The following is a 27,026-nucleotide window of genomic DNA, read 5'->3' on the forward strand; positions in this document are numbered from 1 at the left end:
CAACCTTTCTTAAGTTGGGGGAGGGGGTGTCTCTCAAAGACTTGTCTAGATCAAAATTTTCAATTTTTTTTCCAGCTCAGATCTTATTATCATCCTCAAGGACAAACTGGGGGATGTGGTTCATTGACGGATTTATCTAGAAGCCAGGCCTGCAAGAAGATGCAAACTTCAATCTTACAGGGTCGGATCAAGGGAAACATTGCAACGTGACAATTGTTATTGGACGGCGGGTGGTTGGATTCATTGAAGTGACTTGATGTTTGTTTTCTGGCGAATGAAAGAACAGGAGGCGCGTACACAGGAAAAAACCAGAGGACAGACCAACAAGAGGCCTTGCTTTAATAGACAATATTGTTGGCGGTTTCCCTGGTTCTTCTGGGCAACAAATCCGATGCAGCGACAATAGCAATGACGTCAGGTGACGCGGTCAGCTGCTTTTTAAAACACGACACACAGGAGGTTGGCGATCTTGACGGGTGATCCGATTCAAAGACGGCCAAAGCAAGGCAAAGATGAAAAACACTGGTTGAAAAATACAAGTTGGGGGAGGGTTAGCTTATGATATCCTCCCAAGACATGTGGAACAACCTGACTAGAATAGGATTGGAATGAATCAATACCTTGTCATACTTGAATGGACACGGAAAGCAAACATTGGAGTGGAGGAAACGGCAAGGGCAGATCGGCGGCAGTTGGAAGACAATGTGAAACTCCATATAATATTATGTGTCCTATGGGAGTTGAACCCATGTCTCTTATATCCATGTCAAGTGTACTAACCACTGTACTAAGGACGCTTGGATATGAATGGCTGCAGGTGGGTGAAAGAACATCCACTGGTGTCACATGAAGATCCCTAATTGAGGGTAAGACCTGTAAATGACAGGTCATGAATGAGTGACACCAGCAGGTATGATAAAGCTAAGAGTAGCAGAACCACAACCTGACAGACGACGGATGATCGGCGGCATTAGACCGGCGTCCGCAACCAAAGACTCGACAAAAGGCTGAACCCGGGCAAAACTACACCACCGGGCCTGTTTCTGACATCCCAGACCGTTGCTGCAACGGTCTGGTTCAGCAGACATGTCCCCAACGGGCCTGCATTGTCTATGTCAAGCGACCCGTTGAGCATGCGGAGGTCTGACCGCTGCAACAACGGATGGAAATAATCCGTTGTGCAGACGAGTTTTCAACGCAACAAGAACGTTTGGTGTCTTGATGAAGACTGACCCCAGGACCTTCCTGGGGACCGACATAGGTTTCAATTCCGGATGCCACTCCAACCAATTGCGCATGATGCTTGCTGATTGCACCATGCCCTGTGCCCTTGGTGATCAGTGTTTCCCCTGCGGGGACCGGCGATCCACGATGCCTACCTCCTGAGGTGCGGCTCCTTTTTGCACGCTCACATGCCCTGCCCAACCGATTGCAAACCCCGGTCCCACTGATAAACCAACGGTCTGGTGGGCCCAACGTTCATCAGAATGACATGAGTGCCATGTTTTAACGGAAGCTGCTGCAGGCGGCCCCTCCAAAGGCAAACCGGTGGGAGAACATTGTCCCATCGGTGAATTGCGCCCGTGGTGTACATACACCATGGGTGAAGCGCGTCGAAATTATTTCGATCGCCCACCGAAATGCTTTCGGTTGGCCCGCCTGCAAGGGCGGACCGTCCATTGACGGTCGGCGATTCTCCAGAAAGGAAACCAGCGGTTTACTGGATGGGATTCCGAATTTATTTCGGATTGCCAACCCCATTCCGAATTGCTTTTGATGGCTATTCGGAATGGTGACGGGTTGGCGCGGTCTGCTGAAGGCTTGAAAATGAGAGTGGGCAACTTGTCAAACAAAAGGGGAATCGAACCAGCACCATCTGGCTGATCCACCCCACAGGAGCTGCTTGACCACTATGCTAGACACACCATGCAGTCAGGTGTGTGATTAGTGGATATAAGGCTGCATTTGTGGGGCTTGCCCGGTTGTATACAAAACTATTCCGGGGAAAATCCAGGAAAGAAACCGGAATGAGATTCCGGTCTGTTTCCTGGAATGAAGTCGAATGAATTCCGACTTCATTCCGGCGCGGACCCATCTTTTCAGGTTTGGGTTTAACCTGAATCGCGATTGGAATGATTCCGGTCCTTTGACCACACCGGAAGCATTCCGATCGCTTTTCGGTTTTTCTTGCCCTCCAGTATTTTTACTGGATTCAAACTTTAAAACTTCACCTGTGGTGTACTCGAACCCAAACCCCGGAAACCTATGGGTTACCGGGGGCTCTCTAAGATATATACATACGTACGCGGGCGCCGCAGCTCGCGTAGCCCCTAGTTAACCCCTGAAGCAACTTTGGACTCGAACCCAGAGCCTGAACACTACTCGACCACCGATCATCTGGCGCGTGACCTCATGCGCACTGCGCAGCGCTCTGGCACCCGTCACATGTTGAGGTTTCCTGTTTCTGTTGTTTTCTTTTTTTTGTTCTCTGCTTCAAACCTGTCCTTCACATTTCACATCCTGTGACATTTGTATGGTAGTCATCTGGAGCAGCAGACGTGGAAGGCTATTCCTCATCCTTCCACCATCTCTCACTTCGTGCTGCTGCTCCAGGTTAGTGCTGTGTTTCTCTCTCTGCTCTCTCTCTGTCTTTTTGTTTGTTCTTTCTTTCTTTCTTTCTTTCTTCTGATCTGATTCAATATAATCCTTCCACCATCTCTCACTTCGTGCTGCTGCTCCAGATTCATCATCTCAACAGGTTATGAGCGCCATTTGCCGCTCAAGCCGCAACATCTCTATCAGCGTGGAGGATCCGTACGCTTCTCGATAAAGCTTCCGGTTCATGAAACCATCACCACCAAAATCTGAACCCAATCTACCCGAACCCAAGTCTTTGACAAACTCGTCCGTCAGTCGACCAATTCCGACTATGTCTTCTAAACCCGACCAAGAAACCTGGACTCATCCAGCTCTCAAAACCACCACAATCGAGCGGCTCAAGCCCCCCGGACCAGGCTCCAACTACAACGAGTGGACCTGGTTTATGCGGGCCCATCTCAACACCACTGATGTCATGTACGTTATCAACGATGATATTGCGAAGGCTAGAGCAAATCCAAACTGGGCTCGCGACAACAAAGCCGCTTTCGGAGCTATCTCCAGCACGATCCACGCAGTGCATGTCCGAAAGGTTCGCCACATCACCACGGATGCTCGTGCTCTCTGGACAGCCCTCAAGGAGGCCCATCAGGACTCATCTGCTGGGGGCGTTACCTATTTTCTTCGCAAACTCACAACCGCCCGAATGACGGGCGATGACCTGACCGCTCACCTGGACAAGATGGCCAAAACGTTCGAGAGCCTCTCAGCTCTCATCACCGCTGATGCCCCGCTCACACTGGACGACATCTACTCGTCGTCGATTCTCACCTCTCTGCCATCCAACTGGCTGTCTTGCGTCTCCGCGATGATGAACGACCCCAGAGTTCCCCCCCGTCAAAATCCTGGATGCCCTGAAAGCGGAAGAACTTCGTAGAAAGACCAGGAACGAAGATAAAGCTCTCGTGGAGTCCGTCGCGAAGGCCTCACTCTCTCGCCAGGCCCCGCCCCGATCCTCTAGACCACCAGCCAATCACTCTCTTTTCTGCTCTTTCTGTAAGAGATCCGGCCACAATCTCGAAATCTGCGAGAACGCCGCAAGGGTACTTGCGGAACATGACCGTCGAAACTCCTCTTCCCGCCGCTCTGAAGCCGGGGGTCGCACAGGCAAATCGTCAGGAAATCATTTCCGTCAAAAACCTCCTGCAAAAGCAGGCCAAACAACCGTTGTGGACCTCGGTGGTGACGGAGATGAAGATGACTCCGATTACTCAGGCTCTGACGTCGACAGCTCAGCCCATCCCTCAGCTAAAGCAGGTAACGCTGTAGCTCTTGTTGACCACGCTGCGAATTCTGCCGCAGTCTCTCGCAAGGATGCAAATCTTGACTCCAGGTGCTCAAATTGTATGACCCCTTACCAAAGCGATATCAGAGACACCAAACCCGACTCCACCTCAATTCGCCTGGCCGACAACTCAACCGTCAAGGCATCCCACCGTGGCACCACGGATCTTCCCCTTGACACCTCTGTCTCCGTACCAACTCTAGTGGTCCCCAATCTACACAAACCGTTACTCTCAATCGCGGCGATGTGCGACGCTGGACTCACCTGCGTGTTCAATAAAAAGCAATGCGACATCTATTGAACCAACTCCGTGCAAGTAGATGGCGATACCGTTGGACAAGGCTATAGAAAAGGTAGCCTCTACTACCTGCCGTCCAACGAGGTAAAGTCACTCTCTACCTCTTCCCACAAACTGTCATCCATTGACAGTTCCCTGCTTGGCTTCCACCATTGTCTCTTGCACATAGGCCTCAAGCCTTTAAAACGCCTTCTGAAACTACTGGGTATCAAACCGTCCATCATGAACGAAGTGGATGTCCAACGATGCACGGTATGTGTGCAGTCAAAAATGCACCAAAAACCTTTCAAATCTCGATCACCTTATTGTTCCGACAAGCCCGGCAAACTCATCCATTTGGACGTTGGGTCGTTTGAAGTGCAATCCAGAGAAGGGTACAAGTATTTTGTTACCTTCATCGACGACTTCTCCAAATGTGTTTCTTTCTTTCCCATGAAATCCAAGTCAAATGTTTTTTCCTGTTTCAAACTCTTTCGTGCCCACTTTGAGAGGGAAAACTCCATCAAGATTCTGGCTCTGCGATCCGACAACAGTGGAGAGTACATGTCAACCGAATTTTCTTCCTACCTTGCTCACTCCGGCATCACCCACGAACCCGGTCCTCCCCACTCTCCAGAGCTGAATGGGGTGGCGGAGAGAACAAATCGGACTCTGGGAAATCTGATCCGATGTTCGCTTGCATCCTCCGGTCTCCCAAAAAGCTTCTGGGCCGATGCATTGAGACACATCTCTTTCACCATCAACTCCGTCCCGTGTCACACTCCAGCTGGATTCAGGGCACCTAATGAAATTCTAGGATTACCACTGATAAACCCCTCGTCCTTGCACCCCTTCGGCTGCCTAGTCTGGTACAAAGTACCAGAGGCAAACAGAGCAAAACTCAACAATAAAGGTCGCTCCGCCCTACTCCTTTCCTACCTTGGTGATGGTAACGGCTATAGGATATGGGACCTGGAAAAACGGTCCGTAATAAAATCTTGTGATGTTCTTTTCGACAACGTTTCCTTTCCATACGGCTCCCCGCTAAAACACGAACCATCTCCAGTTCTTGTTGAGCTCCCCTGGCCTAATCAATCAGCTTCATCCAACCCGCCAGTGAAGCAGACCACACAGTCGTCACAGGCTCCAACACCTTCCTTCTTCAACCCTCCACCTCTGGACATTCCTCTCAAACCTAAGTTTGATCGTCGGCTTACAGCCTCTATCCACGCACCAAAGAGTCGGTCACCGTCCCCCCCTCCATTATCCGCTCCTCCTCCCTCTCCAGTATCCCCCAAATCAACCTCTCCCTCCCGTCCTTTTCCTCCCTCCTCCTCTCCCCTGCCTCCTCCTCCAAAATCAACCTCTCCCTCCCCTCCTTCTCCTCCCTTGTCCTCTCTCCTTCCTCCTCCTCCACTCTCCCTTCCCCCCTCTCCTCCTACTTCGTCTCTAACGCCGCCTCAATCGGTCCCCAATGCTGTCTCGTCCGAAGTTCCCGCCCCGACGCCCTCCCCATTGCCGCCGCCGACCCGACGCTCCGGCAGGCAACGCCGCGCCCCCGATTGCTACGGAAACTGGGCCAAATCAGCAGCCATCCCAGACAACGATATAGACACACCCAGAACTTGGAAGCAACTGCTTTGCTCGCCTCACAAGAACCGCTGGCTCAAATCTGCCAACGATGAATTTCTGTCCCTCCTCGGTATGGACACCTGGCGTCTTGTTCCTCGACCTACAAAACGCAAAATCATCAAATCAAAGTGGGTTTTCAAAATCAAACGGTGTCCGGACAAATCTATTCAGAAACTCAAGGCAAGGCTCGTTGCCATGGGATACTCACAAGTTCAAGGGGTAGACTACGAGGAGGTATTCGCGCCTACTCTGCGGTTGGAAACCTTGCGACTTATCTTGAGTTTACTGGCCATCAAGAAGTGGAAAGGGAGACAAGTTGACTTCAAGACGGCTTTTCTGAACGGTCGTCTACAGGAGCCCATCTACATGGAGCAACCCCCAGGTTTTGAGGACTCTCAGCATCCGGACTGGGTCTGCGAAGTCCATCGGTCCATCTACGGTCCCAAGCAATCTCCTCGAGAGTGGAATCGCGAGCTACACGATGGACTTGTTCAAGCTGGCCTCCAACAGTCAAAGTACGATCCCACCCTATACTTCACAATCGAGAACGGCGCGCTAGCTGGCGCAGTAACTGTTCATGTGGATGACCTGGCGATAGTAGGAGAACCATCATTTGTCGATCCTCTGATTGATTCGCTTGGCAAGCGTTTCAAAATTGGGGCAAATGAAGAACTTCATCACTTTTTGTCCATGAAGATTGACCGCGACGCCAAAAATTGCCTGCTATACATCTCCCAGTCCCACTACATCTCCGACTTGCAGAAGCGTTTCCTTTCAGGTCCCTCTGTTTTGGTGCGCACTCCGACTGACTCGCTCTTCAAGGATTTAGTTCCTCGGAAAGAAGGGGAGCTGGCATCCTCAGGACCCTACCCACAGCTAATTGGCGCCCTCCTCTGGGCATCTCAGTGTACCCGTCCAGACGTGGCCTTTGCCGTGAATCGTCTATCTCAATTTCTGCGGGACCCATCTGACTCTCATTGGCGTGCGGCTCTGCGGGTTCTTCACTATCTAGTATCGACCAAGCACCTTCGACTGCGCTTGGGAGGTTCCCTGACCTGCGCGGGTTTCTCGGATTCGGACTGGGCGGAAGACAGACATGACAGACGTTCAACGTCTGCCTACACCTATCGTCTGGGGGACGGAGCGATCTCTTGGAAATCTCGAAAACAGGCTACAGTTTCCCTCTCAAGCACTGAGGCAGAATACAAAGCCCTATTGGACTCGTGCAAGGAGGGCCTGTGGCTCCGTTACGTGCTGACCGAACTCAAACTTCGACCTCAAACGGCCATTCCGCTGCATGTGGACAATGCGGGAGCCGAGATTCTTGCCAAAAACCCGGAACACCATTCGCGCACCAAACACATCGACGCGCGTTACCACTTCTCACGTGAATGCGTTCAACAAGGAAAAATTTCGGTTATGCATGTCTCCACAAAGGACATGCTTGCCGACATGCTCACCAAGCCCCTCGGCAGAGTTCTCCTGGAAAATCATCGAGCGCGGTTTGGGGTAGTCTGAATATCTCTCCTCCTTTTCTTTTCTTTCCCTTTCTTTTCTTTTCTTCTTTTCTCCTTTCAGTCCTGGTTTTCAGCAAGGGGGGGTGTTGAGGTTTCCTGTTTCTGTTGTTTTCTTTTTTTTGTTCTCTGCTTCAAACCTGTCCTTCACATTTCACATCCTGTGACATTTGTATGGTAGTCATCTGGAGCAGCAGACGTGGAAGGCTATTCCTCATCCTTCCACCATCTCTCACTTCGTGCTGCTGCTCCAGGTTAGTGCTGTGTTTCTCTCTCTGCTCTCTCTCTGTCTTTTTGTTTGTTCTTTCTTTCTTTCTTTCTTCTGATCTGATTCAATATAATCCTTCCACCATCTCTCACTTCGTGCTGCTGCTCCAGATTCATCATCTCAACATCACAAACCAAGACAAGAAACTACTACACGACGGGGGTACACCCAAGGAGTCCATCCACGGGGAAATCACACGGATTCCACGAGGACTCCACGTGGTGGCCACGCGCGAGGTTGGACCAGCGGCTGCTGGTCCACACGTTCATGTGACCTCCACCAAGTGGATCACGGGGGCACCTCGTGATGGCCCCAAGGATCCCACGGATACTTACAGATGTGTACCCGTGGAATCCACGTGGCCACGTAGGCGGGCCTTAAAAATTTGGCGGGAGCAGCTTGTTAAAAATTGTCACCGGTGGGACTCAAACTCAGAATCAAGGCAGGGAACATGGATGCGAGGGAGTGCCACACAACACGGGCATTTTGCATTCTTCAACTTCACTTCTTTAGACGCTATCAACCCCCCAAACGATGGTTTGTGATTGGGTTTGCAATAGGTTTTTTTGTGAAGTTTTTTTTTTTTCAATTTTTTTTCCTCTCTTCAAAATCAAGTTTTGTTGGACTTTCAAAACTGTTGTAACCCAGAGGGGGTTACAGACTGAGTTCTTGCCTAGACCACCTTCTTGCTTATGTAATTACATGTATATATAGTTCTCCCTCTCTATACATGTAATTCATCATCATTTTCCTCTCGCGAACCACTCAGGGTTCCATTAGGTTATGAGCCCTCAATATCTCCGCTGAAAAAGCAAGCTCAACAATCATCGAACTATATCCTTTTCCTTTTTTCTGCTACCGTCTATCCGATCTCCAAACTCCGTGCTTTCACTCCTACATATCTACTGTCTCGGCGTTCCTAAGCTTTTCTCTGTCTCTACTCTCAACACACCGATCGACCAAACAACCTAAAAGTCCTCTGTTTTCATCTCACCAATTAAGCTATACGAGGACTAGCTATCCGAGTGTATAACCTGACTCAGGACGCTGAGCTCAGGGGCTGAAAGGTGTTTTCATATTCATTGACTCGTGGCCGACTTAGCCAATAAACACTTTGCTCGGACTTCCAATATTCTTCCTTTTCTCTTCTACTTCTTCTCCAAATCGTGCCTTAACCGTTCCCTCTATCGTCATCCAAACGTTGTCTGAATATCCATCTCAAATTCCAGAATATCCGTTTTTCTTCCCATTCCTTTTTTTTCTCTCGTATTATCTTTGCTCGTCTACCACACAAACCTTTTCTTAAAAAATCAACTATCTCCGCGAATCCCTAAACCTTCTTTCTTACTATCCATTCTTAACAACAAAACCGAATCCCTTTCCCATCACTTTTTTTCTTTTCCCTCTTCTTCTTCCTTTTTAAACCTTCCGTCCTTCTCCCGACCCCTCGCTCCCCGAATTTTTTTTTCTTCCCCCTCTCATTTTTTCAAAATGGACCCGAACCTCGCAAATGTAGAAGTTGGTGATGAGGAGCAACTGCCTGCCCGCTGACTACCAGTTGCTGTCAACCTTGCAGATGATCGCAATGCTGCAGGCATCATATCTACCATCACCAACCAAATAAGAGACGAGGACCGTCTTCTTCCCGACGGATCGAACTTTGCTGTTTGGGGGGATTTTGTGGAGGAAAAACTCCGTGATGCGATCAACGACCCTGATTATCTCATGTATGAATCGACAAGCGCTTTACATGAGAGAATTGCCCGATCCATTCTCCTTTCCTCTGTCAACTGTTCCCTCAGACGCACCCTCCAACGTTTCCCTTTTGCGTCAGGGATGTTTACCGAGCTGCGAGCACGTTTCAACGTTGTCAGCCGTGCGGCGCAACTCAATGCCTTTCGACGCCTCCTACGTTTCAACATCAGCGATCATCCAACCACAGCAACCATAGCCTCAGCCATCGACGATCAGCTCGATGAACTCCGACGCCTCAATCTAACTCTCACCAGAAATGAGTTAGCCGGCCTCATTCTTCAGAACAGTCTTGGTACCGAGCCGGATTTGATGGAGGAAGTCGACAGACGAGTGGAACTGGCCCTGTCTCGCTCCCGGACTGGGACGGTTGAAGATTTCGAATCGATCATTCGCACCATCGGCATCGTGCGGAACAATTTGCGACACCAGGGAGAAGTCCGCGGTCGAGAACAACGAATGGCAACACCGGCACCTTTGGCGATGCGGACCGATGCGCACACTGTCCCTCATTTCCAACAGCCTCAAGACCATGGCGCCCCTCCGGCCGAAGATCTCAACAGCGTTGAAGCAGCGGCGACGCGGGCTGGTGTGTGTTTTCATTGCAGGTCCCCCGATCACGTGGTTCGGAACTGTCCGATGCAACAACAGTTCAGAAACCCCGGCAGGCCACCTTTTCCACCTCGCCCCTACAACCGCTATCCCGCCACTCAAAACTTTCCCCAGCAAGGCGGTTTTCAGCCTTTCTACCCGATCATCGCGCCCATGGGATCGACAGGCACCTATCCACAAGTCCAAACCCCTTCCAGACCTCAGCAACAAGCGACGCCGCAAGGGGGCATCGCAAGGCAGGGCGACTCATACCGCCCACAGTACCGCCTACAACGAGTCGACCAAGAACGACATCGACAAGAATCAATCGGCCGGACCCCTCAAGCAAGCGCGAGAATGGCGGAGGCCGATGTCCAGGGGACAAGTGAAGGGGGAGGACCCAGGATTGTGGAGCTGGGTGATTTGACGGACGATCTGGCAAACCTTCACTTTGGACAAATTGATGTGGAAATGGCCGAAGGAGCTCCGATAGTGGATTCTGGTGCGTCCCACCATCTGTGTGGTGACATTCGTTTTTTCTTTAATTTCCGCTCATTTCCGTTTCCCGTTCCCCTTAAAGTAGCTACGGAAGGGAGTCCTGCCTTTATAACCGGCCAAGGGGACCTTCAGTTCAGTGGTTTGGACAACCAACGTGTCACTATCCACGGCGTGCTTTACTGTAAGCTTGCGAGGACCACGCTTATATCTTTAGCCTAACTCATATTTCACGTATGACATAGAACGTGACTGCTATGACATCTACAGCAAAACGGGTTCAAAACTTTTCTCGTGTCCGTTCATTGCGCGACAAAACAAATGGATTTTCCCGCTACCGTTGCTCAATAATTCTGTGCAAGGAACTGTTCCTGCTTCCCCCCCCTGTCAAAACACAACTTCTGTTCCCTCCTTTTGTCCTATTAACACCCATGAGCGATTGCAACTAAAACCTCAATTTCTTATACCGGTTGATGTGCCTGTGACTGAGAGTTTGAATGGAAGAGAGCTGACCGCGGCCGAGAAGACGCTAATGTACTGGCATCGCCTCTTCGGGCATGCTAGTTTGAGAAAAATCCGCAGGGTTTGCAAGTTTGGACAGGTGTTAGGCCTACCGCGTGTGCTGCCTAAGGGAGAGATCAAATGCGCGACCTGCGCCATCAGTAAAAGTGTGCTGAAGAATAGGCTGATGACTACTGACAGAGATCTCAAAAGGCTTTCTATTATATCGTGCGATATCATAGGTCCTTTCCAGGTCGCGACCTTCAACGGGGGCCAATTTGTCTTAACGATCAGAGACCTTGGAACAGGATATTCGGAGGCAAAAGTCATGAAGACAAAGGACCAATCCTGCAACCTGTTGATAGCGACTATCAAACGGTGGGAGCTGTGCACCGGGGACAAGGTCAAGACCATCCGCAGCGACAATGGTGGCGAGTTTAACAGTACAGTTTTCCTGCAATTTCTTTCTGATAAGGGTATCACAGCTGAACGTGCATTGCCCTACCACCATTATCAAAATGGGGCTATTGAGCAATACAACAGAACACTTAGCGAGATGGGTCGAACCCTACTGATTGACAGCAATCTGGACAAGTCGTTCTGGGGCTTCGGCTACATCTGGGCCAGCGATACTCTGAACCGACTGCCTAACAAATCAAGCGGTGAAATGACGCCCTGGGAAGCCTTTTACAATAAAAAACCCTTATTTGATACAGCCCGGATTTTCGGCGAGACAGGTTTCATACACATTCCCGTGGAGAAGCGCAAGAAACTGGATAATCGGGCGCTAGAGGGCCGAGTCGTTGCGAACTGTGATGACAGCAAAGGATGGATTTTCTGGATCCCAGAATCCAATCAACTTGTGGCATCGGCCGTGGTCCAATGGAAAGAGAAGCGCCCCCCAATGCAGGTGTTGAGTTCCCCAGTTTTGCCTTCCCCATCGCCGGTCATTCCTGCCCTGTCTGAGATCCCATCAAAGGAGCGAGTGACTGATATGCCAGATCAGGAAGCACCGCGGAACAAACACAAGCTAGACTTCGTTATGAATAAACTGACGCTAGGCGATTTCAGCACTGATGTTTTAGTTCAACAGCAGGAACTCATCGTAGATAAGTTGCTGCAGGACTGCTCATTCTTTGCTTCATCAGTGCCGCGGACGTACAAACAGGCTTTGAAGTCAGCACAGTGGGACAAGTGGAAATTCGCCATCGAGGAGGAGTTGAGTAATCTCCTCAGGATGAAAGTGTGGTCGGCGCTGCCATGTCCAAAAGGTCGAACGCCATTGGACGGGCGTTGGGTTTTTGCCGAAAAGTCGAATGACCAGTCGGAGGTGGTCAGGTGGAAGGCCAGGTACGTCGCTAAAGGTTTCACTCAGATAGAAGGATATGACTTCAACAAAACGTTCGCGCCGACTGCGACTTTTGTGTCCATGCGGCTGTTGTTCACGCTGGCTGCAAAGTTCAATTGGCCAGTTCGGTCCTTTGATTTCGTTGCGGCGTATCTAAACTCACCTATCGATGAAGAAGTCTGGGTCAAAGCCCCAGAAGGAATGAACCTCCCACCGGGGTATGCGATGAAGCTGCACAAGGCCCTATATGGCACGAAGCAAGCCGCGCGCTGCTGGTGGATACATTTGAAAGGGATCCTGACTGACTTTGGCTACAGCGCAAGTCAGTACGATAAGAGTCTTTACACCCTCCAGCATCAGAACGAGGTCGGAATTGTCTGGATACACGTGGACGATGGGATAGTGACCGGATCTTCAGACGAGCTACTGCGGCGCCTGGAAAGAAACCTGAAAGGGGTGCTTCAGATCAAGTGGTCGGACGGGATCGAGTCTATCGTTGGACTCCAGGTTCAGCGATCAGCGACGGGTTTTCACCTGAGGCAACCTAAGCTCCTGGATCAAGTACTTCGGGATCACTGGGACCAAGCGCTGACGACTAGGACTCCATTACCACCCTCTCTTGCGCTCATCACTGATCCTTCTGGTGTGGAATCAGATTCCACACTTTACTTATCAATCATGGGGTCTTTAAGCTATCTGGCAGTAGGAACTCGGCCCGACATAGCTTTTGCCGTGAATCTTCTTGCGCGTTTCTCCGCAAAGCCTGGCGTCAACCACTGGAAGGGTGTTAAACACCTCATCGGTTACCTGGCGGGTTCTCGGGAGCTACAACTGGATTTGGTACCGGACGCCTCTACCAAGGCGCTGAAATGTTTCTGTGATGCGTCATGGGGAGGTGAGCATGAGAGATCAACTTATGGTGTGCTGATAAGTTTTTTTGGATGCCCAGTCCTTTGGGCTTCGCGCCGTTTTGCTACGGTGGCAGCGTCTACCTGCCAGGCAGAATATATGGCCTTGGGTATTGGCACTAGACATGTTCTCTGGGTCAAACATTTACTCACGGATATACTCAAAAAAGATTTCACAGGTCATTTGTTTTGCGACAATCAGGCGGCTATCCGTGTAGGAACAGATGACTCCGCTAACAAAAGGGTGAGGCACGTGGACAGGGAATTTTTCTTGACTAACCAGGCTATACACAGGAAAGAAACAGAAATCGTATGGGTGCCTACCGCTGATCAACTAGCAGATGTTTTCACTAAAGCCCTTGGAAAGGAAGCTTTTGAGAAATTTAGGCGGAGAATTATGTCAGGTGCCTAGGCGAGGGGGGAGTGTTGTAACCCAGAGGGGGTTACAGACTGAGTTCTCGCCTAGACCACCTTCTTGCTTATGTAATTACATGTATATATAGTTCTCCCTCTCTATACATGTAATTCATCATCATTTTCCTCTCGCGAACCACTCAGGGTTCCATTAAAAACCTCAGGACCAGCCTGAGGTGGTCTTGGCTGGAAGTAAAAAAAAGAAAAAAAATTCCGTGGAACCGACGTGAGCAACGAGCTGACGTGGTCTCCATGCGTGCCAGGAAGGCACATTGCGGAACCGACGGGGAAAAGTGTGAAGCCCATTGGTTCCACGTGGAAAAAACCGTTTTGTGGAACCAACGAGCTTACCAAGGGGTTACTGAGCCGATCCTTGTCGGTTCCACAGATTACCCTCCTCTCGTCGGTTCCACAAACGGGCGGGGCACGAAGTACCCCCACTGTGTACTTCGTGCCCCGCCCACACAAAACAGTTTTTTTCCACGTGGAACCGATGGGCTTCACACTTTTCCCCGTCGGTTCCACAATGTGCCTTCCTGGCACGCGTGGAGACCACGTCAGCTCGTTGCTCACGTTGGTTCCACGGATTTTTTTTTCTTTTTTTTACTTCCAGCCAAGACCACCTCAGGCTGGTCCTGAGGTTTTGAAAGTCCAACAAAACTTGATTTTGAAGAGAGGAAAAAAAATTGAAAAAAAAAAAACTTCACAAAAAAACCTATTGCAAACCCGATCGCAAACCATTGTTTGGGGGGTTGATAGTGTCTACAGAAGTGAAGTTTAAGAATGCAAAATGTCTGTGTTGTGTGGCACTCCCTCTCATCAATGTTCCTTGTCTTGGTTCTGAGTTCGAGTCCCACCGGCAACAATTTTTAACAAGCTGCTCCCGCCAAATTTTTAAGGCCCGCCTACGTGGCCACGTGGGTTCCACGGGTACACATCTGTAAGTATCTGTGGGATCCTCAGGGCCATCACAAGGTGCCCCCGTGATCCACTTGGTGGAGGTCACGTGAACATGTGGACCAGCAGCCGCTGGTCCGACCTTGCGCGCGGCCACCACGTGGAGTCCTTGTGGAATCTGTGTGATTTCCCCGGGTGTAGTTACACAATCCCTCCAACAAAAATCAACAATAAATCAACTTGACCCCACCTTTTTTTACTTTTCCTATATACTAACATCATTTTTTCCTCTTTCTAAAAATTGATTAAATACATACATAAAAACAAGAAACAAACAAATAAAAGACAAAACAAATAAATAAATAAGAAAATACAATACAATAATTAAAATAAAATACATTCAGAAGTTAAAAACACATAAATATTCAACATATTTCTTCTTTCTTTTCCTTTCTTTCTTCCAATCAAACCTCAAGACTAGCATTAACAACTCATACACGGACAACAAACAATATCAAGACAACTTCAAGACATCAAGACACAACTCTACACTTTGGATAACAACAACAATCAAAACAGAATTGTCTGGGGACAGACATTAAGTTGGGGGAGGATGTGGTATGCTTTATGGTTGCCCATCTAGCCCATTTCAAAATTGCCTTTTTTCTCATATGTAAACTCTCAAATCAACCAATATGGCGGCACCACTGGATTCTACGGCCAAAACTACACAGGACACCATGGACAACACACCTTACACCCCTCTGGATCACAATTTACACCCTCTTCAAGACACCATCATTCAGTTACATACACAAAAAACACCATACTCAGGTCATGTAATCTGTTACATGAACCACACTTAACCAGGACATGTAATCAGTTACATGGAACACCCTGACAGCTTGTCTACCCTTTACATATACTTTACCTCATCAGCTGCACTCATTACATTGTGCTATGCACATGTCATGCAGTGTCATGCAGTGTTATGCACACTTGATGCAGGCTTATGCAGTCTTATGCAGGTGCATGCAGACTAGTGTAATAGGGGCTGCAGTCTGACAGTTGAAAGATGACATCATGCAGGTGTCAAGATAGCAAAAACCGCTCCTGCAGCTTGCAGATGACATCAGTTGACAGGCCAGGCCAGCTAAAATATCTCACCTCCTATTTCTCACTAGCTAAATTCCCTCATATGACATCATGACCTCATGTGAACTGTCAACCACCAGCCAAAATACCTCATTGTAGCTTTCAGGGCAGCTAAAACCCCTCATTCCCTTGTTCCCCTGGAGCTAAAATGTCTCACTCTTTTCTATTTAAGGAGGCTCTCCTCCCCCCAGTTGTAATTTCTCTCAGCAAACTACTTGCACTCAGCTTACCCCATAACAGTACAATACTTGCTCACTCTACAGTATGAGCCCCACTCTATATTGTGGTTTTCAAACCCTTACATACAAATGACAACCTCATTACAACACTTACTCATCAGCTACATCACCATAACCCTTAAGCCACCTGCTCAAAGTAGGCTATCTTTTGATACACCTCCACTATCACTACATTAAACCTTCCAATTGTAGATTGGGGGGCTTGTTTTAGTGTCTAGTGACCCAGGAAAGGCAGAGGTAACCTCATTCATCCCTTTCCACACTCAGCAAAAGGTTCTCAGGAACACTTTTGAGCTTTACACGGCTTTGCTGCGCTGTTTGCAGCGAAGCTGTTTCACCCTTGAATGTGGTAAGCCAATCCTGATCTACCCAGAAAACCAGCAACCATCAATCACAAGGCTTTTACACCTCAAGAATAAATCCCAAACCTCTGGCCCCCTTGTCAGTAATGCCCAAGGCCCTCAACATACCCACTCAATATAATCTGGATAACATTATTTCCTCTTCTCACATTCCCCCTCTCTTAGATACACCCTCTCCCTAGTCTCAAACATCTACCCAGATCACATGTTACCACCTTCTTCTAGTGTTTCCTTAAAACTAAAAGAATTCAGAAGACTAAAAGTTTTATTTATTTTAATTAGAACTCATTTTTATCTACATAAGTCAGAAAAAGAGAGCAGATCTGATTTGAATTTTAGCTAAAAGAAGGCGTGTAGACCACTGCTTGCTTAAGATGGTTGTATATAGAAGTAGGGGTTTAGCTGAGAGAGAGAATGTAGCTATTTCTCTTTGGCTGATGAGTCCGGGCTACAAAAATCATTTGCTTGTTAGCCTATTATCTTCTTTGTCTCTGAGGACCCTTGGTCCTTACTTGAGTTTCTGTAACCCCTCCCCTCAGAGGTGTCACAAACAGGATCACAGGATCCCAAAGGATCCCCTACTTAAGCCAACCAACCACTCCCTCGCCCCTCCTGGCTCGGCAGAGATCGCCTTCACATCTCTCCCGAGCCAGGTAAGCTCCTTTTCCAAAACCCCCTCTTTCCCTCTTTCCCCTCTTATCAGACCTGCTTGTGTATATAGACTAACAGAGAGATCGCCTTCACATCTCTCCCGAGCCAGAAATTCATCCTACCGCGGTTCTAGAACCGCTTGAGGCCCTGCCTCTGTGTCCCTGAGTTCCTGTCCCAGTGAAGAGCCCTGACTCTCTGAAGCGGGCTCTTACACTTTTTTTTTCTAGAACCTCCCACACCGATACGAGCTTGACCTACCTGCGCCTGACGCTCGACTGTATCCCCTGACCTGCATCCAAACCCTGCCTGCCCTGAACCAACAAACCTAAACCCTTCTGAAACCTGCCCTGACCCAACAAGCCTGAGCCTGCGCCTGACCCAAGCCTGAACCCTGTCTACCCTCCTGAACCCTGCCTGCTCTGAATTGACGAACCTGAACCCTCCCTGTCAGGCTACACTCATTACATATTAACTAAATACACTCCATTATATACATAGTATGACATCATTTACACTGTTTCTGCAGCCTCAGTGTGAGGATCAAGCTACTACCCAACTCGCTATGTATAGGCTATGAAGTTAAATCCGAGAGGATAACTCGCCAATTGCTTGGATAGTAACAAGAGTTAAGTTCTACATGATACGTGATAGAAGCTTAATGGAGATACTTGATTTATAATAAGGTTTTTATGTTGATAAGGTTGATAACAATATCTGGATTTCTGAGTGAATGATAAATAAAGAAATATCCCGATGAAGAAAAGAGGAAAGGGGAAAACAAAGCTCTTCGGACAGAGTAACATAAAGACAGGATTCGCAAACACTTCGATGACGTCAAAGATTAATTTAAGAACATGTCATCAATCATGCGCAATCGAAATCAATCAAAAAGAATAAAGAGATACTCTTGCCAATCAGCCTGTTAGTCAGACCAAAGATAAACCCATAATCAGGTAAGCATTCGATAAACAAACCCATAATCTGCAAGGTGTTCGTTACAAAATAAGCCTTGGCTACTACACCTAAGACTTGTCACCTTTATTTTTCTTGCTTGTTTTCTTCTTGTTCAACTCCGTCAACCGTCTGAAATTTTCTACAAATTTATTAGCCGACAACGGGATATGATTCTGGGAAACCCATGTATCCTCCCCCGGAGTAGAATTATTCCATGCAATTAAATAATCAAATTTACCCTTGGACGCGCTCCTGACATCCAGAACCGCTTTGATGTTCTTCCAGTTGGCAACCTGATCGTCAGTGTAATATTTCTCCTTAATCCCCAAATTCAACAACTGGCCCTCAACCAAAGCAGGGGAAACATATTGAGTTAGCAAAGATACATTAAATACTGGATGGAGTTTTGGATAATCAGAAGCTAAATCCAACTCTACCGCATTCGGGCCCACCATTTTGACCACCTTAAACGGACCGATGTATCTGTAATCCAATTTTGAATTAACCCTTTGAGACTGAATGAATTTTCTTAGCAACAAAACCAATTTGCCCTTCAAATATACCGGTGCATCTCTCTTACCTTTGTTATAGTATTCCGCCTGTTTAATCTGTGCCTGTCGCAAGCATTCAATAACAGTCTCCTGCGTTATTTGCAAATCTACCAAAAATTCATCCAATCCTTTTTGGCCTGTATTCTCCGTCATAATGTTAAAGCGGGGGTGAAAACCGTAGGAAAAGAAGAAGGGGGAAATTTTCAAACTTGCCGAATCAGTGTTATTAATTGCAAACTCCGCCATGTCCAAAAACTTGTCCCAATTGTCTTGATAGTAAGAACAAAAGTGTCAAAGATAATCCTCAACAACCTGGTTCATCCTTTCCGTTTGTCCATTGGTCTGAGGATGATAAGCGGTAGACAGCGCCGACCTAATGCTGAGGGACTTCATCAATTCCTTCCAAAAATCACTAACAAAAGTAGTACCTCTATCCGAAACAATCTTATCAGGAAGCCCGTGTAAACAAAAAATATGTTTCTTAAACAAACCAGCCAGAACCGCCAAAGAAGCAGCTTCCTTACATGGAATGAAGTGTGTCAATTTACTGAGCAAGTCAATAACCACCAGGATCAAATCAAAACCCCCGGACAAGGGAAGCTTAACAATCATATCCATGCCTATCACACTCCACGGCTTCGGATTTGCCACGATGGAGACCAGTTTTCCATCTGGCGATCTCCGTCTTGCCTTAACCCGTTGGCATGAGTCACAACTTGTGACGTATTTGATCACCGCCGCTCGTACACCCGGCCAGGAAAAAGTCCTAGTCAGAGTGGAAAAAGTCTTTGCAATCCCAGGATGTCCTACCGCCGGCGAGTCATGATACATGGCCAGAATCCTAGTCTGTAAAGATAGAGGAACCAAGACTCTGTTGTTATACCAATAAATATCGTCAGTTAAAGTAATCATCCTGTCAGCCACCTCCCCAGGCGTATAAAACCTCCCAAAATAAGATAACAAGCTAGAGGTTGGTCGCTGAAAGAATAAATCATGAGAAGTAAAGGGCGACCCCGTACTACCACTTCCCATTACATTACATGAAACCATTCGCTTAGTAATTAGACTCGCATCGCCCATAACAACCCTTCCTGTACAAAAGTCATCTCGGCGGCTTGGGCCATCTGCAGGATTTTTGGAACCAGTGATGTGATAGATCAACATGTTGAAATTATCTAAAAAGAGAGCCCACCAAGCCTGACTTAGCAGTCTTAAAGTACAAAAGGTTAGAATGGTCCAAATACATCGTGACCGGATTAACCGTGCCCATCAACCAAGCCCGCCACTCCTGACAAGCCGACACGATGGCAAGTAGTTCCGAATCAAAAATCTTCCAGGAACGTTCCCTGTCCGACAATTTCCGCGAAAAGTAACTTACCGGGAGATAGTCACCTGAACTACTTGGCTGACTCAAGACCGCGGCAATGGCGTAACCCAAACTATCCACATGGACAACCCTGTTCTTTTCAAAATCAAAATGAAGCAGCAATGGCTCTTTTACAAACAAAGATTTTAGCGCATTAAATGCAAGAACGGCGTCCTTGGAATTAAGTAAAGTTGAATCACTATACTTATCCTGCGTCAAAGTGGTCAACGGACCCGCCACAGAAGAAAATGCCAGAATGAATTGCCTATAAAAATTCGTGAATCCCAAAAATTTCCTCAGACCCCGAACCGTCACCGGCATAGGCCAGTCATTAATAGTATCATGCTTTCACTGGTTCATCTTCAACCCTTTGTCAGTAATATCAAACCCAAGGAAGGTTACCTGTGAGCAGAAGAACTCGCATTTATGTAAAGAGGCTTTCAGCAAAAACTCCCGCAGCTTTTGCAGAATGGCGCGCAGATCAAGCATATGCTGTTCCTTTGTCTTTGAATAAACAAGAATGTCATCAATATGAACGAAGCAACACACATCCAAATACTCACGCAAGACATGTTGAATAAACCTCTGAAAGGTTGCGGGCGCGTTGGCCAGCCCGAATGGCATGACTTGATACTCATACAACCCCCAAGGAGTCCTGAACGCTGTTTTCCATTCATGTCCGTCCGCCACGCGTAAAAGATTGAAGGCCGCCTTAAGATCAATCTTGGAAAGGAACTTAGAGCCCTGTAAGTTGTTAAGGAGATGAGCAATCACGGGTAAAGGATATGAATCTCGGACCGTCATATTGTTGAGGATCTGATAATTAACACACGGTCGATTTGCCTTCCCTTCCACCTTCACATAAAAGATGGGAGCCGCTGCCGACGAAGAAGACAACCTAATGAAACCCTTGGCTAAGTTATTGTCAACATACGTTTTCAATTCATCTCTCTCCGCCTTGCTTAAGTTGTACATCTTACCAAACAGAGGAACTGCACCATCCTTTAGATTAACCTTGCAATCAAATTGCCCCCGGTGGGGCGGCAAACGTGCCAAATACTCTGTGACGAAGACGTCTGCAAACTCCTGAGTAAGTGATTTAGCTTCATTACAAGTGGAGTTACAGATCTCTTGTACACTATCATACATTACAATGTTGCTGTCAGAACCTCCAACAAATGATCCTGAGTCCTTCAACCATGAATTACCTAATATCATATTAGCAGAAGCTAACGTTGTTAAATAAAGAGTTACTTGCGAACAAAGAAAAGATTCGCAAGCGGTGGGAATCAAGACATTCCCTTTTGCGTAAGAAACTATTTCGCCCAAGGATGCAACCAACCCATCAAAAGATTTGCACTGAACCTTGATCGGCATGTCGAAAGTTTCAATCTTGATCTTCTTAGCAAAATTAATGTCAATGAACGAAGCGGATGCACCGGAATCAACCAACACATAAACATCAGTTTTAACATTATCACCAGTCAAAAGAGCGCCGTTAAAGAAAGGGTGGTTATCTGTTTGAGAAGCCTTCTTAACAAAATGAGTTTGCTTACAGTCTGCCGCATTCATCTTTTGCGACATACAGGCGTTAAAGAACACCTCACCCGCCAACATATCCTCCACATGAATAGCATCAGCCGATAAAACAGGGTCGTCCAACAAATCATGACTGGCCTGGTCCGAAGAGCGCTTCTTGAAGGGTAATCCATCAACCTCCGCCAAAGATTGTCTCTTCTTTCCCTTGTCAGGCCAACCCGCAGGAGAGTCGGAGCCAGCGTCATCCTCTTGCGCTCAAGGATTTTCTCGACGATATCCCAAAGGTGCCCGTCGAGACAGATTTTCCGGGGCCCATTTGGAATCACTTCGCCTCCCGGATTTCTTCTTTCGGACCGAACCCCCCCACTCCTTCCACAATTGCAACATGTCCGTCATATCCATTTTCATTTCCGCACCCAAAGTACATCCACGTTTTTGATAATGAGCATCATCAAACCTGCCACCGCAACAAATACATATGTTCCGATCCACACATTCTTGACAAAAGTCCGCATAAGAAAAATTAGTGTCCTTCATAGCAGCAGCGACTTTGTCCAAATCCATGGCATCCCCATCGGGAACCTTGGCAGGTTGTTGATGAGAAACAGAGGGGAGGTGATGAGATGGAGGATTGGAAGGGCGTGGAGGAGGGTTGAACTTTGGGTTGAGAATTTTCGTTACACCGGCCAAGTTCTTGGAAACCAAAACCGCTATTTCCTGTTTCTCCCCCAAATTTTTGACATCATTCCACGGTCCCCTGATAAGCGCCAATTTGACCAAGTTGCCGTAGATAGCTTTGTCATAAGCTTTACACTTCGACCGATTGTCTAGAACTAAAGGTCGCAACAAAGATTTGAACAAAATGTTGAACTCCTCTATAGATCTGTTGCCTTGACAAGCCGCATAAAAAGCTGCTTCCGCTTCTTCTAACTCATGGTGATTAGCAAAGGTATGCTCAATAGAGTTGATAAAAGAATTGATATCTTGAAGCTCAGCTATAACGTAATCCATCCTAGACAAAGCTTTGAGAGTTGGCAAGTTGAGCGCCGCCGCATTATTAGAAAGCAATCCACGCCACCACATATAGGAAGGGACCTCGCCATCCATACGCCCAGGTCCTGCACGAAAATAACCCAATACCCATAAAATTTTCTGCTTCTCGGTGTTGAATTGCTCGCCAATTCGCTCAAACGTGTTTCTCATCGTGAAGCAAAAATTGTTAGTTTCGCAAGGAGAACCGGTAAAGAAAATATGCGATTGATGGGGAGGCTCTACAAAGATTTGTGACACCGCCGGCTGGGAATTGAAAACCTCCAAACGCCCCAGTCTGCCACCCAAAGAGTTGGTGGAGCCTTCAAAAAGTCCTCGAAGGTGCGTGATTGACTGATTGTTTGAGGCCTGAGTCTTCATTAATTCGGCGTGAAAAATATCCTTGATGTTCTTAGTTTCGGCCTGCAAATTGGTAATTGCCGTCTTATCTTGTTGCGCTTGAGCATTCAGAAGAGCAATTGATGCCGCTTGCGCTTGAATTAAAGTTGATTGCGTTGAGTTGTCGACCCGTAAATTAGAAAGTAGAGCCGAAATGTCATTGTCCACAATAGGATGGCCCTGTTGTTGGTTGGTGTTCAATGGCCCCTGTTGCGGATGATATTGGTTACCGGATGTTGAAGGAACTTGTTGAGGCTGCGGAGAAGTTGTTGGAATGTATCAAGGCAAGAACGTCGTAAACAATGGAGAATTGTGATCGAATGGAGACGGGGTGTTGACCAAAAAAAATTGTTGGGAGGAATTTGGGATTGGAAGAACGGCAGGTGAAGGTGGAGATGGTGTTAAAACAGGAGAGTTTCGAAGGGGAGTAATTGGTGCGATATTGGAGACTTTGGACATCGTTGAAAGGAAAAAAAAAATTAAATATAAAGATTCTTGATAGTAATTTTCAAATGATTGGAATATAACTGTGAGGATCAATCTACTACCCAACTCGCTATGTATAGGCTATGAAGTTAAATCCGAGAGGATAACTCGCCGATTGCTTGGATAGTAACAAGATTTAAGTTCTACATGATACGTGATAGAAGCTTAATGGAGATACTTGATTTATAATAAGGTTTTTATGTTGATAAGGTTGATAACAATATCTGGATTTCTGAGTGAATGATAAATAAAGAAATATTCCGATGAAGAAAAGAGGAAAGGGGAAAACAAAGCTCTTCGGACAGAGTAACATAAAGACAGGATTCACAAACACTTCGATGACGTCAAAGATTAATTTAAGAACACGTCATCAATCATGCGCAATCGAAATCAATCAAAAAGAATAAAGAGATACTCTTGCCAATCAGCCTGTTAGTCAGACCAAAGATAAACCCATAATCAGGTAAGCATTCAATAAACAAACCCATAATCTACAAGGTGTTTGTTACCCTCAGACTTTGTGTATACACTAATTACCCCTGTATGACAGCTCATACAGTCTACTGTCACTTTATGCATGAGTTAGAATGTTCTGTTGTATATTCTGACATCATGTATGCACCCCTGGCATATTGAGAATGTTCTGTGGTATATTCTGACACCATCCATGTCCTGTTTCAGGAACCCCAAATTCAGGAAATTGGTGCAACTGCAACACACCCTGCAGACCTGAACCCAATTTTACCCAAAAAAAATGCAGAAATAATTTAAAAATTCTTTGTGCAGGAACTTTGTTTTCCTGGATTGGGCTTCCTGAACTGGGACCTGCACCATGTTTGAAACCCCCTATTGTAAAGGTTACATTGTTGCTCCAAGGTACCTTGGCGGGGAAGGGGCTGCTTCGCCGCCCGCGCCAGCACAGCGAGACAGCCCTGATTGTGGGCTGCGTTAAACTAGCAATACTTTGAATCATAGCAAATGGAAGTTGAATCTATTCAGCAGGGGGAATATGATCACCGGAAGCACATGTATTAACAAAAAGGTCTGAAGGGGTCTGGAGTCTGGGCAACATTGTGGAAGAGGATCTAGACTACACTCTGTATATTTTTTGTGCATACTGTTACTCAGAATTCTTTGTACATAATGAAACATTTTATTAATATGGCAATTGATATATAAAAACATATAAACTTTGGAAGCAGGTGTTGCGAATTATCTCTAGTTGACAAGTTTGGCATTTCCTCGGGTTTGGCGCGATTTAGCAGGTGATAATCCTCTATCAACGAATGATTTTCTTCTAAAGGCCCCGAGTTGGTGGCATCTCCATGAATTTTTGTTTTAGTCGATTCGATTTCAGTAGGCTCAGCATGATCAAAATGAAAATCTCCGGTCGGGTCACATCTCGCCGGTCCACCTTCGGTACTATCGTATCTTTGAGTGAATCCGAATCGAGTTGGGCTAGCTTCTTGATCTGCGCCCCGTTCAAGTGCCCGACCACCAGACGCCCGGGACGCAAGCGCGGGTAGAATCCAAGAAGAAATTTGTGACAAGAGCAAGCTTGATTAGATTTTCAGAATGATCTGGTAGCCAATTACCCCCGCTTGTGAGCGTTATCGAGCGTGATAAGTGTTGCGAAGTCGAGTGAAACCTGTGTGAAACCACAGCTTTTGCGAGAACGATTCACACATTTCACAACAACAAGCGGGGCCCAGTGGTTAAGAGAAAGAAATGTAGAAAAAAAACTCAACACTAGCCAGCAATGGTAGAAATAACATATTTGTTGTTTTAAACGGGCCCAGGAAGGTAATTCAAATGGGGACTTGGGATTTGAATTTGAGATTTAAGAGTAAAATGAGCTCGATGTCGAAAGGGGGGGAATAAAGCTCGAGTTTTGTGCGAGCAGAAGACTGACATAGATGCGGAAACAGAGATATAAACACTCATGTCATGATCATAATACATTTGACTGCGAAGACTGAAAAACATGCAAAGGCGAGAGAGACAAATCAGTCTACCTAACTGGAAGTTGAACTGTGTTATCTAGCCTTTCTTATCTTTTTCTATATACTCAAAGCTAAACTTGACTTCTGCCTGAGCTGACTGATCTGAAAAGCACACTGTTGAAATTTCATCTCACTGTTAAAGAGGCGCAAGTACATATTAGGGGGGTTCACAATAGGATTTTAATAAAATTTTAAAGCTCATTTTAAGGCCTTTATGAACAATGTTTTGGAATTTTTTTAAGCTGTTCACATTTGGGTGTTCCTTGGCAATCAGAGCAACTTCTACGTTTTCTGAAAATTGGTTCACAAAGTCCTTAAAATGGGCTCTAAAGTTTTATTAAAATCCTATTGTGAACCCCCCTAATATAATAGGAAGACTAATTGGTGGATTGCATAAGGACTAGAGACATCAGAATGTAGTGAAAGACAAAGTGTATGTAAGCTGCATGATTATTCAAGGAGAGACATGAGGCAGGCAATAGGAATGATAAGGGAAACCAAGGGTTGTCAAGACAGATAGGTGACATAGGATTATGACCTTGCATTGCAAAAATTCATGGATGGTTGTGGGAGTATCAGACTAGAACCCCCCCCCCCCCCCCCCCTCAACAAGACCGTTTGTTGAATGAAACCTTGTTGAAAATTTTAAATGATTGGCAATAGATTTTTTGTAAGCACATAAGTTGGCAAATTGTAGTTTGGTGCAAACCTGTTTGAAAGAATTGTTTTTTGTAGCTTGAGTATGTAATCTTATTTTTCAAGAGTGGCATATACTATAGTCATGAATAGTAATCCAGCTATTCCTCACACTTTCTTTTCCTGTCATTTCATGTACATAATGTAGAGTAAAAATAACCTTGCATTTCTACTTGTATTATGCTTTTTCTCTTCACACAATCAACCAATTATGTTTTTTTCACTCTACCTTATTTCTCGTGCCTCTCTGTTTAACTTTGAAAGGCACAAAATATGCCTGCTTATATTTCCTTGTATAGTTTTTGTTGTAGCTTGAGTACATAAGCTTACATACAGATTACCTCTCCCCACAGTATAATACATGTCAAGAGTGACATATACTATATTCATCCATTTTTTTCTTGCACTTTCTTCCCCTGTCATTTCATTTAAATAATGTGGAGTATAAATAAACTTGTATTTCTACTCACACAAAAAAATGCAGCTGCACCGTGGCCCAACTTCATCAGGGAGGAATCTATGGCACTGTCCAGAGAGTTCCTGGCTGTGATTTCATCCAATGTATGTGCTGGCATGTAGTTCATATCACCCATAAACTCTATTTTACTGTCAAACCCATGAGGAGTTTGACTTTAACCTAACCCATGTTGAACTGATCAACAGCTCAGTCATTGTTTATTTTGAACTAGTGTTTATCTGTAAACCATGTTACACAAATTCATACAACATGTATGACTGCTCTGACTGTTTGACCAGAATTACCAAAGATTCATTGGACCAACTTTTCACATTTTTTACTGAAACAGATGAGCATTGGAAGCTTGCTTGAATGCCTGCATGAAAGAAATAAGGCCAGAGGCCTGAGACCAAAGAAGGATGAGCTGGAGATGATCAGGAGCACAGAATGCTCAGGGACTCAGAACAGCAGATCAGAAGTCTCCAGAGGAGCAAGTCTGACTACTATGGGCTCGGAACTGAGTGCAGTATGTATTTCATGTGGGAACAGAAGAAATACATGTGGGAAAAGGGGCCTAAAAAGGGGTCTAGATGTCTGAG

General features: G+C 46.5%; 1 protein-coding gene across 1 annotated transcript; it reads left to right on the forward strand.

Moving 5' to 3' along the window:
- Positions 1-2,842: 2,842 nt before the first annotated feature.
- Positions 2,843-7,370, forward strand: PtA15_5A331 (uncharacterized protein; the record flags this gene model as incomplete). Its single annotated transcript, XM_053169081.1, has 3 exons — positions 2,843-3,450; positions 3,536-4,189; positions 4,292-7,370. The coding sequence occupies 3 exons, from the start codon at positions 2,843-2,845 to the stop codon at positions 7,368-7,370; spliced, it is 4,341 nt and encodes a 1,446-aa protein (XP_053020313.1).
- Between the last annotated feature and the right edge of the window lie 19,656 nt (positions 7,371-27,026).

Source organism: Puccinia triticina, chromosome 5A, assembly GCF_026914185.1.
Source record: "Puccinia triticina chromosome 5A, complete sequence".
NCBI lineage: Eukaryota > Fungi > Basidiomycota > Pucciniomycetes > Pucciniales > Pucciniaceae > Puccinia > Puccinia triticina.